We start from the raw sequence: 17,841 nt of genomic DNA on the forward strand, positions 1-17,841 counted from the left end.
ATGGCATGATCTTCTTCCACTTTACCAACTCTCACCATCCAACGTTAAAGACAATTACTATTCTTGGGAGGAAGTTGCGAAGGTGTTTTACAAAGTGGGTGTTCACCATTTTCTCATTATAACAACGGCAAGGGCATTTTAGACTTTTCACTTCAATCCAAGATTCATTGACAATAAAGCTAATAGGGTTAATGCCTACATGTTAATGCCAACTACCTAGATTGAGCATCTTGAACAGAAGCAAAAGATTACTATAATGCCTACATAAAGCATATAAGGCAACATCCATTAGAAAGAGAACAAGAGTTTTCCTAAAATGGCATTAGATCGACAACAACAATCACAAATGATGATGCCAATGAAGAACTCAGGGTTAATCGGCTATAACAGGAGTCCCATGATCGGTGATGATGAAGAGGAATTGTCGAAATCAGCATTGTTGGCTTTTAGGGTTAAAGAAGAAGAGATCAAGAAGAAGAAAATGGAGGTTAGGGAGAAGGTTCATGCTCAGTTAGGACGTGTTGAAGAAGAAACCAAAAAGTTGGCTGAAATCCGTGAAGTACGTATAATTTTCTTCATTGTGTGCATGTTTATTTTGGAAATAATAAAATTGTGAAACATGTTCTTGACAGACTTTACTTGATTCATCAAGTTTACATAAAATTATAGTTATGATCAATTATATGGAGATAGTGGTTTTCTTATAACCCATGTTAGAATAGAAGTTTCAAGTTGGAATTGTGCCTTCTTTGATTGAAAAACTTAATTCCCATTTCTAATTTTTTTTAAAGTTAATAATTTATAAAAGAAAATGTGAGAATAAATAGGAGCTTGAAGGACTGGAAGATCCAAGGAGGAAGGAGGTGACAAGCGTTCGTAAGAAGATTGATTTGGTCAACAAAGAGTTAAAGCCATTGGGACTAAGCTGCCATAAGAAGGTGAAACATGCATCATGATCGTTTTTACTTTCTTAATTAATTCTTTATTTGGTTTACACTTTTCCTTAATTAATTATTAAATCAATTATATTGTTTTATTCATGCTTGTTAAATATATTATTAAAATTGAAATCAAATCACCAGGAGAAAGAATACAGAGAAGCTTTAGAAGCTTTCAATGAAAAAACCAAGGAGAAAGCTCAACTGGTAGCAAGATTGATGGAGGTGGTACATGCTTCTTTTTTCTAATAATCGCTTTTAATTCTCTGAAAAAGGCCACAAAATATTTAATTTTTTTTTGTGCTTGATTGTATATGCAGTTGGTGACTGAAAGTGAAAGAGTGAGGATGAAGAAACTTGAAGAATTGAGCAATAACATTGAATCCTTGGGTCAACTAAGATGATCAACAAAACAATCAAGTGTTTTGTTATAATTACTAATGCTTATATAACTCCTGATTTTACTTTGTGGTATTTTGATGATTTTTACTTCTATTTTGGGTGTGTTTGTCATTAAGCACTTGTTAAATGAATTAGCTCTATCTTGGGTGTTGTTTGTCATTAAACACTTGTTAAATGAAGCTTTCATGCATTTAAATTTTGTGCCCGCAATGGGACGTTTTTTTTCCCTTAATTTTCAATTTTCCATGTATTTGATTTATATGTATTATCTTAACATAAGTGTGTATTTGAATACATGCATACATGTTTAGTAGTGTACTTCATGTTCAACATCTCGGTGCGGTATTCATCACCTGAGAAAATGAACAATGGTGAAACACCTCGCAACCATCGTGGGTGATCCTGATATAAGAGATGACCAAACCACCTGATGAGTCAACTAATAAAATGACAAAATGAACGTGGAATAAAATTATAAGAACAATTACATAAAATACAAATTAAGTACTTTAATTGATAGATCATACAATTACAAGGCTCAAATATTTACAAAGAAACATCTAACTATAAAAAATGTAATTACATACTCTCACTTACTTACATACTCTCATTGTTGGAACTAGGGATCAATAATATCATTAACTAATTGGTAATATTCATATTTTAATAAATGAATAATTTTAATCATTCTTTTGTTAAATGTCATTTTAATAACTTCTCATTAATATTATGTCATGTATCATGTAGATATATTAGGCAATTTATTTCAAAATTCAAATTTACATTTTCTAATTATATGTTAAATTTGAAGTTATAATAACTTTAAAATTTTGATATATCTCTTAAATAATAATTTATTTAAAATGATTTATTTAAAATAATCGATTAATAATTATAAACTTTTATTATAAAAGTTTAATTAGTTTTATAACTCGTGGTGCTCACGGGTTATAAACTAATTTATAATAATAGAGTCATTTTGGATTTACCAATAAGGAAATGAAAAAAATAAGTTATTAGTTTATTATTAATTAATAAATTAGTAGAAAACTATTTTGTAATTAATTATATAATTTTAATTAATTAACATGCTACAATATTAATTAGTTCTAAAGATTAATTGAAATATTCCAGAAGCCTCTTGGAGATAGATATGGATGAAATCTAGGATATTTATCATTGCATGTTAGGTTTTGATAATTTGATAACGATAATGATTATTCTTGGGAATCTAATCAACTTAAAGATTCAAGTTGCCCCTATAAATAGGGAGATAAGGATTAAACCCTTTGATCTTTTTTTAGTCTCTAAATTTTGTTCCGTTATCTTTATATTTTCATAAAGTTAGAAATTTATAACCTTTTCTCCTAGGTTATAGTAATTTCGAAATTCCCTTCATAAAGACATTTCTGGTTTGGGTCCTTGTTGTCCTTGCAATTGTTCTTGTCACAAGATCTCAATCGAGATTTGAAGACAACAAAAGGTTAGTAATTCTATATTTTGTTTAAATTCAAAGTAGGTTGCTATAACTATTAAAACTTAGATCCTAGGGTGCATGTACACATAAAGCTTATTTTGATTATTCAGATGTGTAGATCTAATGTGTATAGAATGCCATAATTCCTAACAATGATATCAGAGCTAATAGGTTTTTGATATTAAAATTATAAAATCAAAAACCGAATTCTTGAAAGATGCAATACGCCCTTCCTCTGGTGCAGCATGCACTGTTGGTTTTGATTTTTATTTTTCGTATATGTTTCTTGATCGCAGGTTTCCTAGTTTGTGTAATAAGAAACGAAAATATGGTAAATTTAGAATTTTGATAATTCATGTTAATTTAAAATATTATTTAAATAAGATTTAAATTAGAATATTTAAAATACATTTGACTAACCACTTAAATTAAATATTATTAGAATAAGCTTTAAATTATAAAATTTAATTAAAACTTCAAATATTATTTAATATATAATTAAATTTAAATATTTAAAATAATAAACCATAAATTTAAAAGGTTTAATTTTATATATGATATGTAATGATGTGTTTGGTTCGGCCCACTAGATCGATATGGGCCCAATCACAATAGATCGATACATAAACAAAAAAAGAGAAATTGTTCAAAATAATCGAGTCACAACACTAAGCAGTAAAACAACCTAGCTGTCTTTACCCAAGTAATGCAAGTTACTGGATAAAACCTTGCACTAAGAAATACTGCGATGCCCATAAAATCTAATAAATACCATTTTATGCATCATTTAGGGTAGTTTTTATTAGCATTCAACATCATAATTTCTACATTTGCATGTCATTAGTTTAAATGATGTTCATCTCATGTCATTCATTAGAATTCCAATATTGCTCATGTTTTTATGTTTCTTTTAGATAATTTGAGTGGAATAGTACTTTGGGAGTAGCTTTGAATGCGTTTGATGGATCATTAGAGTGAAAATGGAGCTTGAAACTTATTAGGGATTATGAGGAATGCTTGTAATATGTTTTGGTTAAGAAATATTTGATTGAATTGATTATACAAAGATATATTGCTACATTCTAAATCTAAAAGGATGTTGCTGCCATCTTTGACCCCCTATCAGTACTTGACCATATCTCATGACTCGTAACTCTGATTTTCGAGATTCAAAATGTTCAAGAAACTAGACAAAATTTCGGACGACTTTCGTGTTTGTGAAAAAAGGAGAATGTAACAACCCGTTATTTCAAACCTATGTAATAGTGTAGGTCAATTTGTACTTCTTTTTAAATTAATAAAGAGAAATTTTAGCATACTGTGTATATTTACATAATTGACCCTCAAAAATAAATTATTAAATAATCTCAATTTGGATGAACCAAGTGATAGAGATTGTAACAAGGTTTCCAAAAATATAAAGAACACTAAAATCCGAGTTATAACGAAGAAGTTATGACCAATCAAAAATCCGCGACAAAACCGGCAAAACACTGTTCAGTGTAAAAACTGAATTTTTAATAAAAGACTTTTTAGCCTTAACAATCTAAATGAAAGTTTTAGTTTATTTTAAACCGAGAACTTTCATAAAAAGAATGCCAAAATCTGACTTCGTATGAGGAAGTTATGATTTTTCTAAATTTAAGTATAACAGTGTACAACAAAAAACTCGAAATAAAGATCGGGTGGTTTTTAGCCGATAAAACCTAAACGAGAATCGAAGGTCTCGTCATTAGTAGTACAACGGTAAAAAGACAGAAAAAAACGGATGTCGGATGAATAAGTTATGAATTTTTAATGGATTTTCCTGTCTTGGTCTGTTAAAAATAATAATATTACAAATAAAGTCAAAATTAGCCGACGAAGTCTGAACGAAAGTCGTAGAGTATAACTTTACCTATGCGTGCATATAAAGAACGTCAAAAACGGAGTTCATATGCGAAAGTTATGAATTTTACAAGTTTTTGGCACAAAAATAAAAAAAAAGTAGGAAAAATTCAGGAATTTTCGCATGAACAGTAATGCCACGTCACCCTCGCATGCGAGCTTCCACGTGGCGGCTGCTGATTGGACCGAAGCCATACGTGGCACCTCCTGGTAGGACCGCAGCCGAGGTCCACTTAGAAGCGGACAACTTCGCATAGGACGCCCCCCGCACGCCACCCTGCACGCCCCTCGCACACCCCTCCCCTTCGCACGTGCCCTCTTCCCATTGGACCGAACTCTGGTCCAATCCGAGCTAGCCAGCAGCGAGCCTCCGGTCCGAAGAAGCTCCCTTCCCTTCGCCACCTGTCTGACACGCGGCAGCCTCGCATGGCCTCGGATCCGAGGCTTCGCCCTATATAAGGCATGCGAGGGTTCCGGCCATTTTTACACTTTTCACCCTAAATTTCACCCTCTTTCATATTTTCCACTTCCATAAGCTCATATACAACCCCTAAAGCCCCGGTATCAAGTCTCAAACCCTAAGCAAGCCTCGAAGCCCCGAGATTCCCGAGAAGTAACCTCTCTCCTGTCAAAACTTTGTCCAATTCACCATCTATTAAGTGAGTTCATACCCTCGTATTTTCATAATTTCTATTGTTTTAGGGGGGGGGGGGGGGGGAATACAAGTATAACACAAGAACTTTGTGTTATAAATAAATGATTTCAAATCACGATAAAACTATTTTAAAGCATCAGAAATACTCCGAATATTGAACTCTTTTATAAACTTATATTTTTCCCAAATATTCATATTTGTATACATATATTAATATAAATAAGATTTAAAAGGCTTAGGACTAATAACTAATTCTAGGTCCTTTTCCTTGTTTGGATGTGGACTTATAGTATTGGTTATTTGTCCGAAGGTTGTTTAAATTTTACTTATATATAAAATTGTATATGTATATAAATATAAAAGTTATTTCTTCAGTTTAATTATCCTTTGTAACATGTTGAGCAAAGTATTACAAGCAAAAATAGTTATTTACCAATTCATAAAGTACATATAAATTATAATAGGTATAATTTATGATACATAGAACAATTATTCATGATTCAGGCATACTAGAATACATTGTTTTACATGAAACAAGGGTTTTGATTCAAAACAAAACAAGGATTTACACTTGTCAAATACATGTTCAGAATACTAATTCAAGAGCATACTGTCAATTATTTATTTCAGAATGATTGGGTTTTCATATCTAATATATATGTAACGTTAATATGCTTTTTATGAGACATTTAATTCAGGTTGTTTAATTCATCTTAGACAACCAAGGTAAAGTCCTGACAGTATAATCAGAATTTCCAGTCCGGGGATTGAAACAAGTTGTGTGTAGATCTATATCGGGATTGACAACCCCGTACTCAGGCTGCTAGCTACAGTCAGGCATACATGCCAATGAGTGGCAATTGTTATGAACAGTTTAAGCGCTCTCAAGGCGTTTGTTTCAGGCGTGCATGTCTTAGTATGGTTATAATAACTCATTAAAAAGATATTAACAACACGTTAGTGTATAAACAACGACTAAACGTAAGTACATCTTTAAAGTACCATTTTACAAAATACAAAGTACAATGGTATACTATAGTTTTCAATAACAGCTGGTGAAGCCAGGCACACTCTCAGTTACACGTTTTACAAATACAGAACATTGGTTTACAAAATAGAACGGTTTTATGGGAATAAAACTACTTTTCATATATGACAGAAAATATGGGATTTTCTGGAATAGTTTTCATAATCAAAATACAAAGACATCCTTTCCAACATAAAGACTTATGTACTCATTCAACTTATTGTTGATACTCTCTTTTCAAATTACTTGTATTCTCAGGGAAATAATAATAGGTACTCCCCGAGCTTTTTGAGAAGATGGAGCCATTATGAGTCATATCTTCTTCTTTTGTATAACTATTTTGGTTTCAATATACAATGATTGAACATATGTAAATACTTTTACTTTTAAATACAATGGTTGTTTGTACTTTGATTACTATGATGCATGTGTTGTGATACTACAAATGAAGTCCTCCACCCCCGGATGTTTCCGCCGTCTGGTTTGGGGGTGTGACAAAGAAAATGTAAAAATTCGATAAAATTTTGCCTTGAAATTCGACCAAATAAAAAAATTTGATCGAATAAACATTTGCAGTTCAGAATGTCCACAAATTAGAAAAATGAAAAATTTGATCAAAGCAGGAAAAATTCGATCAAATTTCCCCAAAAATTTGATCTCATTTTATGTTTTCTGCTCCCGAAGACTCTGGCTCATATGTAACACTCAAATCAAGGTATTCCACTGTTTACCCTTAAGTTTTCCATTTTAGAAAAAAGGGTCCTTCCGTATGGTGGGCGTACAGTTGGGTACGCTTAGCGTACGCGTGTGTGGGCATCAGATGGCTGAGGCTCATACGCTGGGCGTACGATCATGTACGCGGGGCGTACATAGAAGATGACTAAAACCCTAATTTATTGGCTTGTGACCTATTTAAACGTCCTTAAGTCATTTGGACCTTACCCTAAAGCCTCCATCACTTTCAAACATCCCTAAAACCCTAAAATCCGTGTGTGTGTGTCTTGAGCTTGTGAGTGCCTCAAACACCTCCTGTTTGGTGATATAGCAAGGAGAAGGAAGTAGAAGCAAGCCTTGGACATGGAAAAGCTTTTGGAGCCTTCATTTGGAGCACATTGGGAAGCTTGTGGAGGTAAAAGCTTAAACCTTGCTCTTGTTTTTGATTAGTTGAGTTAGGGGTTGGTTTAGAGTCCCTTTTTGGTTCATCAATCTTCTATGGTGAGTTTGTGCAACTCCAGAAGTTACGAGTGTTAGATCTAGGCCCCCTTGTTCGATTTGAAGCATAAAAATGATAGCTTGATGGGTGTGTTGTCTTCTTGCATGTGTTTAAGAGCTTAAGATGTGACTTAATAGATTAAATAAGGCGTTGGGTTCTTTCATGGCATGCAAGGGCATAAAGTTGCCAATTTTATGCCCTAGGACCTTAAAAACTATTGAGCATCAGCGCTACCGGTTGATCTAAAACCAATTTGTGTTAGAAAGGGCGTAACCTTACCCATATAGCGCATTCAACCCTCCAGGACAAGGCATTCGATTGCATCACTATAGGCCATCGTGCGAGGACTTCGTCGATGCCCTTTCTGACCCCCCATCAATCCTCCCCTCAGAAATTGCTTCCTAAGAGAATCGAACCCTCGCCATTGGCTCTGGTACCACTTGTTTTTGACTTTTGATTGAAAGGCTTCTTGAAAATTTCTTTACTCGATTGTTAGAGTAAAATGCCAAAAATTCATCATCAAAGTTGATGATCAGACCTTCATCTTCTGAATTCTCCTTCTCGTCAACCTCTTTCTCAACTTCTCTTCCAGTAACCTTCGACATAAGAGCAAGTGGACCACCTAAACTGATCTTTGATTCTTCAGCTATTTCATTCACTTTAGATTCATGTGCTTTCATCACATTGTAAAGATCATTCAATGAGAAGTAGTCAAAACTTTGCTGTGTCTTTATCATTAGGCTTACATTTCTCCATTCTTTTCGAAGACCCATGATGAAAGTGAGATTGAACTCCATTGTTGATTGTATGACTCCATATCAGTTACATTTGAAGATGAGCTCATTCAGACGATCATAATAAGACTTAGTTGTCTCTCATTCCTTCTGCTTAAACTCTCCTAATTTAAACAAACATTGTTTGACTGAACTGATTTTTGTTTTTTCGCTTCCTTGATACTTTTCCTTCAAAGTATCCCAAATCTCTTTTGCAGTCTTACAGCTACGCACATAATTGTATACAATAGGAGGAAGAGTACCTCTGAGTTCACGCATACACTTCTTTTCATTCTTCAACAATCTCTCAGACTATTCATTGACATTTTGATTGTTAGAAGATGTTCCAATACTCTGAACAACAACAGGAGGACGAACATCACCGAGAACACATTTCCAGCGTTCTTCATCAACTCCGTTCAATAATCCTCTATTTGATCAGCCCATTGATTGTAGAACTCAAGAATCAACATAGAAATCTTCGTTGATGAACCAAGGAGATGAGAGTAAGAAGTCATGGTGTTCATGTTAAAGTTTGCCATTGTTGTACGAAATTTTTTGATAAAAGCTCAAATCAACTTGATATCAAACAGCTAAAACACTCAGAATTTAACAAACGAACATTCGATTTTACAACTGGAACGCTAAGTCAAATCACAACAAATGATCTTAGATGATTTTCTAAAACAAAAGAGCAGAAAATTGAAATCTAGAACGAGACTCAAAACTTTTGCAAAAACTCAGAAAAACAGATCAATTCTGTATGAATCCTGCTCTAATACCACTTTTTGATCATCAACGCTACCAGTTGATCTAAAACCAATTGGTTTTAGAAAGGGCGCAACCTTACCCATATAGCGTATTCAGCCCTCCATGACTAGGCATTCGATTACGGCTCAAAGCCATCATGTGAGGACTTGCTCGATGTCATTTCTGATCCGCAACAAAGACAACCTAAATATGAAATTGGAGCATAAAGTATTCATGTATTAAGAACTTAATGGAGGATGTACTTTATCTACTCTTACGTTGGGCATACCAACTTGTACGCTGCACGTACAATTGAGGAACCTAATATGCTTAGCGTACTTCTGAAGTACGCTAGGCGTACGCTCTGTTGTGGAGTTTGGATTCGATGGACCTTTTGTGCCAATTGGACTTCACTTAGCTTTGGGCCTGGACCATTTAGAGATGTTGGGCCTTGAGAACTTTTTTGGGCTATTTATGTCATGTTTGGGCCTTATTCGGCCATGTGGTCCATTGTAGATTTAGAATTTAGCCCTAGGTCCATTAATGAAGGAAAGACATTTGGGCCCTCATGGAGGGATTTGGACTTAGGATTATGGGCCTTTTTGGCTAGGTTGTGCTATAATTCTAATTAGGGTTATTTGTATAATTGTTTGGTGTGAGATTTTGGGCTAGTAGTCGAGCAACTATTGTTCAGCATATTGAGGCGATTCTTCTCACTACACTCATGGGTCGAAGGCATTAAGGCTGGCCCATTAGATGATATGAGATATTTAGTAATTGAGTATGGCACTTGGCAAGACCAGGGGGAGCCCATGGCACTTGGCAAGACCAGGGGGACCCCATGGCCCTTGGATAAGAGACCATGGGGTTAGCTCGTGGTATTTTCAATGAAGACCATGGAGGGAGTCCATGGCAACTTTCATATATGTGCATGGCATTATGTGGTCATGTGTTTTGGGAAAAACTCACTAAGCGTGTGCTTACAGTTTTGTTGGGTGTTTTAGGTACTTCTGGTTCTAAGGGCATGGGCCTAACTTGATGATGCAATGCGCACTCTCTAGTATTTTTGCACTAGTTGTTTTGGATACTTTGATCTTTTGAACAATGTGTTATGTAATTGAAATTTTGATAACAAATATGAATGTTATTTTCTAACTATTAAATGAAAAATTTTACCTAAGTTTTTGGGTAGTTACAAGTTGGTATTAGAGCCTTGGTTTGAGAGATTCGAGCACACGCTTAGGTGTGTCAGAACTCAAACCGAGGAAATGGTGAACACTTTTCCAAAAAGAAACCAAAGGTTAAATTTTTCTTGCAAATGGTTTTCGTAAGTAAAAAGGGAAGAGTGCGATGTGCGTAATCGGCCGAGCTCAAGTAAGTGTTCCCAATGTACTAGCCATGCTGTGGTTATTGTAACAACGTGAATTTTCAAAACAATTTTTCGTTTTTCAAATAACATAAAACTCATTCAATATTCTCAAATCTCAAATTTAACAAATGCCATCATGATAAAACATATCCCAAGATCATAAAATAAATCTTCTGCCAGTGTGTACGGATCATGCCGACGCCTTCTTGCGATCATCGCTAGTACCTGAAACACATAACACATAACACTGTAAGCATAAATGCTTAGTGAGTTCCCCAAAATACCATATACAACACATACGCCTTTCCAGGCCATAACTCTGTGAGATCTTCCAATCCAGGTGTCTCAGGGGACTTTCGTCCCAAATTCCGGTAGACCTTCCGGTCCTACCTGTATTGACCTTCCGGTCCATAACCTCCTGACCTTCCGGTCCTTATCATACATAACATACATAGCACATACATATCACATAACAACATATAACACATACATCTCATACTGTACAAGACCTTCCGGTCATACATAGGTACCCTTCCAGGTACAGTATAGTGAGAATACTCACCTCTCACGATGTCTAGTAAACCTTCTGGCTTGATAACCTCGATCGAGCCCCCACCTAACACATAAGGAAAACATCTCTAATTAATACTTTCTCTTGACATCGTCTATATAGAATGGGTAGAAGACCATTCTACCCCTCCCTAACCTCTCTTGAATCAGTATGACCAAAACCCTAAGGTCAACTGAAGTCAACTCTAGTCAACGGTCAAACTTTGACCAGACTCGTCGAGTGCACTCAGGTGACTCGGCGAGTCCATGATTGTCCTCTGAATCCTCTTAAGGTCTCACCCGACTCGTCGAGTTAACCTTTCACTCAACGGGTTACCACTGGTCATGAATTGCGGGGCAACCCGACTCGACTCGTCGAGTCCTCTTATGGACTAGGCGAGTTTCCTCCATGACCACACTCAAATGACCTTCTGAGGTCAGATCTGTTTCCCCAACATATATATCTGACCTTCTAACACCCAATAGTCACATAAAGGTCCGGACTTTATACACATGCAACACACACATAGCTATATATGGTAAAATAGCTCTAAAAATGCATCCTAGATTCATAACTCCAATGGAACTGCATAAAGCTGGAGGATTGGGACTCTCTGGACCTCTTAAGGTCCAGATCTAATACTTATTCCACATTGGGACCTCATATGCATATTATACTATCCAAGAAAAGGTAAAGAAAACCCTAGATTCAAGGATTCTTCACAAAACAGAAGAAAGGGTCGAATTACTACCTCATAATGGAGATCCCTGCTTGAATGTCTCAGAATGACATCCTCCTTTGGTCCTTCTAGCTGACTCCCTTCTCTTCCTTTGCAAAATCACACCAAAATACTTGATTTCACCATAAGAACTCTCCCTTGGCTCCAATGGCGGTTTAGGGTTTCTCATAGGAGATTTGAGGCGCATCCATGGTCATAAGTTCCTTTAAATAGGCTTCAACCCCGGAACCTAGGGTTTTCTCTGCCTAACACCTACTCGACGAGTCCATACTTGGACTTGTCGAGTCCTCTCATTAAATACCCGCAAACAACTCGACCTGACTCAGCGAGTCAGACTCTCGACTCGTCGAGTCCCTCCTAAATTATCTAAATTTGAAACACAAACTAACATACCCGATATATAGGATGTTACAATTCTCCCTCACTTAAGTTGATTTCTCCCTCGAAATCGCTCCTCAAATCACATTGAAAGAAACCAAACATCCGAAAATAACCCCTGAAATAATCTCACACCAAAACGTCGTCTCCCTCTATGGATACCTGGACACGACCAGGAATTCCTAAATTCGGAACAAACCAGCCCCTCTGCTGCTAAGATATCCCTCCTGTTGTGATAACCACCACTCAAGTCAGAATATAACAATTCCCGACAAATATGGGGACCCCAATCTCTTCTCTGGTTCGACCGCTAGGCACCCCAAAACTCAACTATTAGGGCTACTCTAGCCCAAAACTCTTCGGCGTCGTGCTCAGATCAAAGAGTACTTCATCATAACCACCTTTCGCTGACTAGAGAGTACTACGGCTTCTCGTAGCATGACAACAACCTCCCTTTGAATAGTGAGTACTACGGCTTCTCGTAGCATGACAACAACCTCTGACTAGTGAGTACTACGGCTTCCCGTATCATCACAACAACCTATGAATAGTGAGTACTACGGCTTCCCGTAGCATCAAAATAACCTTTGACTAGTGAGTACTACGGCTTCCCGTAGCATCACAACAACCTCCCTATGACTAGTGAGTACTACGGCTTCCTGTAGCATCACAACAACCTCCCTCTGACTAGTGAGTACCACGACTTTCCGTAGCATCACAACAACATCTGACTCCCACGATACCGTTACCCTGCGTCCACTAGCACATGCTCCGTAGACGAACATAGATAGCTGCCCACACTTATCCAAATTACACATCATTATTCCTGACAACAACCGCCATGGCCAAGACACCTCTCCCTGCCGCAATTCTCACTCTTAAACAATTCCTCTTGATGCCAATACCCAAGGGCTCCCACTGGTACCACAGATACCCAATACACCACTTGCAGTCTCATCCCAAGACTCCACATTAATCCGAACTTCAGGTCATCATACTCGAATACCTCGGCAATGACCACAGAACCTCACGACGTAGTACCTCAACCCCTGATCTCCTTCTTTCAACATCATACATAGATACACCCACACATTTCCTTAGAATCTCACAACAAATCTTCATTTCACAACACGCCACTACAGGTAATCCCAAATCTCATTTGAAACATGAAGGAATCATCAGTGACTCAGAACATATTGGCAACAACCCAAAACTTCCTCCTATATTGCTCAGAACTCATGCAATAATACTCATAATGACTCTGAAGTTGTTACTTAGTCAATTCTTGCTCTTTTCGAACCGTACAACCGCCTATTCAGTGAATCAGAGTTCTCTCCATTGCCGGACTAATCTTACGATCCAACCATCTCAATTTCACCATAATAATTTTGAAGAATTCCTAACCACCTCAAGGTCTCTGACCAACGACTACTTGTCGTGGGGACACTCATCCGTTCACAAACATGCACTACATGCATTATCTCGCTCTACGTCTCACCTCGACCACCAATACCCATGATCTCATGAACCTACACCGCTAATCTCTATATTCAGTTCTCTAATCGATTTTGAACAAATCCCAGATCTCCTCAATAAAGTACTCGGTTCTCCCCCACTTAGGGTTCGATCCAACACCAAATGGCGCATTAACAATCTATCTCATAGACTATTTCCACCAGTAACATCGCACCTACTCCTGGAAGGTGCTATGCAATGCTCGATGATCTCCCCGATAGGGATAAAGCAACTCCAATACCCCGAACCTCATATGAAATTTAAGAAACTTTTCATCATGACTACCTCTTAGTCATTCAGAATCTCATACTATTCCACTACTAGGAATCTCGATCGTCCAGTAAGAACCCTGACTCTCAGTCCGGAAATAATGAATCATCATACTCCTCATCCTCGTCTTCTCAACCAACGTTCCATCACATGAATCATCACAAGAACAGGGACTCCATTCCCACACTCGATACCCATCATAAACAAAATGGCCACCGTCCCGATACACTCTTCTTGTTTATCCGATGCTACAACTAATACACATCTTACTATACCCAAATAAGGTGCATGTAACGCCCTGTTCCTGGTATGTATTTATTTTGATTAAATGTTCTTTTTGGAAGAGCTACTCGACGAGTTGTAGCCCTAACTCGCCGAGTAGGTGTTGAGATGGATGCGGGCTTTAAGTGATCTACTCGGCGAGTCCACGCCTGGACTCGGCGAGTAGGCCAATCAGGAGGAGACCCTAATTCTTAGGGTTTGCACCCTATTTAAACGTCCTTATAGCCCCATCTCATCCTCCATCACCCTTAGAGCATGCCTTATCGAAACCCTAGCCTCCATTACTAAGTTTGAGTGATTGTTGCCTTGTGAAGGGACTTTTGGGGCACTTTGGAGCAAGTGGAAGAAGGGAGAGGTTGAAGAGGTCAAGGAAGGGGACTTAGATCCAGAGCACATTCATTTGTGGCCATCCATTCTGGTAATAAAGTTTCCATCTTGATTATTGATTTATTAGATCTTGTTTGTCCCTAAATTGTTTATTTTAAGCCCTATAACCCCAAATCCTTGAAGAGAAACCTTATGGTTGGGTTATACTTCAGATCTGGACTCTCATTACCTTCTAGAAGTGTTAAGTTTCAGTCATATAGGTGATTAAGGTCCCTCTTGAGTTTAGAACCCCCATTAAGAGCTTGTTTGGGCATTTGAAGCCTCAAAAGCTATGCATGCACGTAAAGTTTGCAACTTTACGTGATAAGCATGGCCTAAAAGCCTAGATCTGTGGTTTGGAGTCGCTGCATGGCTCAAATCAGGTCTGTATGAAAAAAGGATTGAATGAACTCGACGAGTAGAACGATGGACTCGGCGAGTCCTATGAAGATAGCCTTGGACTCGGCGAGTTGGATGAGCAACTCGGCGAGTCCGATGAAGACTGCCTTAAGACTCGACGAGTTGTTCTTCAACTCGGCGAGTCAGATGAACTTGGACTTAGTATGTATGCATCGAGGAGGAACGCATCGAGTCTTCACTAAACTCAACGAGTTGAAACGGGCGTAGAACTAAGACAGATGGAAGGGACTCGGCGAGTCCAGTCAACTGGGAGTTGACCTTGACCAAGGAGTTGACCTTGGAACAGGGATGGACCATTCAATTGACCTAAGGATATTTATGAGTGGCTAATCTTTGTGTATGGGTTTGTAGCCGGAGGATTACCGGTGCAGCAGCCAGACGTCTCGTAGTCGGACTTTCGGTAGCTACTTTCGAGGTGAGTTTCCTTCCAGTAGTAATGGGTCTAAGGCACCAAGGTTGGCCCGATTAGATGATATGCTAGTGTCGGAGTGTGGGCAGAGCTCGTATCTCATGGTTGAGTTTGATTATGATATATGCCAGTATGATAGATTTGTGTATACTCGTTGTCTGTGTGATACTTGTATGTTATGGATTAGCAGCTGAGTGTGGGCGAGGCCCGTATCTCTCTGATAGTGGAGTGTGGGCGAGGCCCGTATTTCTCTGATAGTGGAGTGTGGGCGAGGCCTGTATCTCTCAGATAGCGGAGTGTAGGCGAGGCCCGTATCTCTCAGATAGCAGAATGTGGGCAAGGCCCATATCTCCCAGATAGCGGAGTGTGGGCGAGGCCCGTATCTCTTAGCTAGCGAAGTGTGGGCGAGGCCCGTATCTTCATGAGTGTGGGTGAGGCCCGTATCTCCTAGCTGTTCATTGTATGTTTGTATGGTATGAGGTATTATGGGGGAACTCACTAAGCTTCATGCTTACAGTTTTTAGTTTTGGTTTCAGGTACCTCTTCTTCGAAGGGGAAGGAGTTGGCGCGGTAGCGGCCCATCATACACATGCCTCGTATTCCGCACTATGAGATCTTCCTAGGGATTTGTACTCTGACATTATTAAGTTTATGAAATTTTTTTCCAGACATGTGATATCTTTTATGAAATGTTATGATCGGTGACGCTTTTATTTCTAAATGCTTTACTAAGTATCTGTTTTAAAAATGGAATTTTTGGCTCGTATTTTTGGGATGTTACAAGTTGGTATCAGAGCCCTGGTTTGAGGGATTCGGACACACCTTCAAGGGGGTGCCTGAACTCAAATTGAGGGATTAAAAGATTTTAAAGCAGAAAATATTTTCTAAAAAGCTAAGAAAAGAATTTGGAGAAGAAGTGTGTGATGTGCGCGACCGGCCGAGCTCAAGTAAGCATTCCCCAAAGTGCCCATACCAGCTTATGTTATGTTTATTAGTTTCAGTAGAACAACATGCTAGAATAGGACTAAGGATCTAGGAGTGATGCCTTATGTGCCTGCTTTATGTGTTCCAATGTATGAAAATTGCATGCTAGAATTGAGTAGACAACAATAGGATAGCCTGTTAGGGTTATGCCTGATAGTATGAGTTTAGCATGGTATGCTAGTTCAGCTTTTCTCTATGAGGATAGATTTGATTGAGAATGTTCCCTTTTTGTCTGAATGCTGCTTGCTTTGTGCTTTGTGGGACTCTGAGTGATGGGAGCTAGACATTAGGTGAATACATCACGTCACATGTGATCAGGGTTGAATAATCTTAGAGTACTGGATTTGGCCCTATTGCGCAACTCTTGTCTGAGTCTAACCGTTGAAGGGCCGAGTCTGTTACTCGAAGGATTATTCGAGCCTCACCACATGTGATGGTATTCAGGTATTGACTAATTGACATTACAAGGGGGCCTTCAGCAGCTGAGGACCGGGTAGGGTGGAGTTAGAGATTTTGCTAGGGCAAGCCTAGGACGAGTATAGCAGTGATTAGCAGTAGTGAAAGGGACCTGGTGGAGTCAAGGAAGTCCTTGGTGAAGGTATGGATAGATGTGGAAGGTAGTATGGGCCCGTACTACTGAAAGTAGAGGATCCGTACCCGAACTAAGGAAGGCTGAGACAAGACTTGGGAACTTGAAGTAAATGTGACCCTTTAGGGGTATCAATATACCTAATGGTTGTCTGTGTGCATTGCAGAATGGTGGTACTACGCCAGAGGCCTGCTGGTGGCAGTTCTGGAGAGGGATCGGGTTCGGGATCAGGTTCCAAGCTAGTAGATGAGAGGCTACGCGAGTTCATCGTGTCAGAGATCACCAGAGGCATCCTTGAGTCGACCCCCGTCATTTCCGCGTCGATCAAGGAAGGGATAGTTGAGCTGATGGAGGACCGCCTCAAGGCGTTCAGGAGTGGCATGGCATCTGGCCAGTTAGGATCTCGCACACTATCCTTTAAGGAATTCAGGGGTAGTGGTGTGCCGGATTTCCATGGGGCGAAAGACCCCATTGCTGCCAGACGATGGATTGCGGATATTGAGTCCGCACAGCTGACCAGCTTCTGCCCCGAGGCATCGAAGGTGAGATATGCAGCAGGATGTTTACGAGACCGAGCTAGGGATTGGTGGGAGTGCGTTGGTGACTCGTTGGGAGCCTCAACTGTCGAGGCTATGACCTGGTCGGACTTCGTGACCTGGTTTAGGGCTGAGTTTACGCCGGCTGTCGAGCTTCAGCAGCTGGCCAGAGAGTTCTTATACATGAGACAGACGACGGAGACTGTGGCGGAGATCACCGCCAAGTTCCAGGAGAGAGCATTGTTGGTGCCCTAGTATGCAGGAGATAAGGATATGAGGAGGACCCACTATCATGACATGCTACGGGCCGAA

General features: G+C 38.7%; 1 protein-coding gene across 1 annotated transcript; it reads left to right on the top strand.

Annotated features, from left to right (window-relative positions):
* Positions 1-202: 202 nt before the first annotated feature.
* Positions 203-1,572, top strand: LOC145001043 (uncharacterized). The gene is made up of 4 exons (XM_078960372.1): positions 203-559; positions 828-938; positions 1,083-1,163; positions 1,259-1,572. The coding sequence occupies exons 1-4, from the start codon at positions 317-319 to the stop codon at positions 1,340-1,342; spliced, it is 519 nt and encodes a 172-aa protein (XP_078816498.1). The 5' UTR covers positions 203-316; the 3' UTR covers positions 1,343-1,572.
* Positions 1,573-17,841: the final 16,269 nt, after the last annotated feature.

This window comes from Lactuca saligna, chromosome 6, assembly GCF_052625555.1.
Source record: "Lactuca saligna cultivar CGN05327 chromosome 6, ASM5262555v1, whole genome shotgun sequence".
Lineage (NCBI taxonomy): Eukaryota > Viridiplantae > Streptophyta > Magnoliopsida > Asterales > Asteraceae > Lactuca > Lactuca saligna.

Excerpts from the sequence above, each read along its gene's own strand:
- LOC145001043 (XM_078960372.1), top strand. The coding sequence starts at position 317 with ATGGCATTAGATCGACAACAACAATCACAAATGATGATGCCAATGAAG. Across the intron at positions 560-827 it reads AGTTGGCTGAAATCCGTGAA|GAGCTTGAAGGACTGGAAGA; the intron begins GTACGTATAATT and ends GAGAATAAATAG. Across the intron at positions 939-1,082 it reads GACTAAGCTGCCATAAGAAG|GAGAAAGAATACAGAGAAGC; the intron begins GTGAAACATGCA and ends TCAAATCACCAG.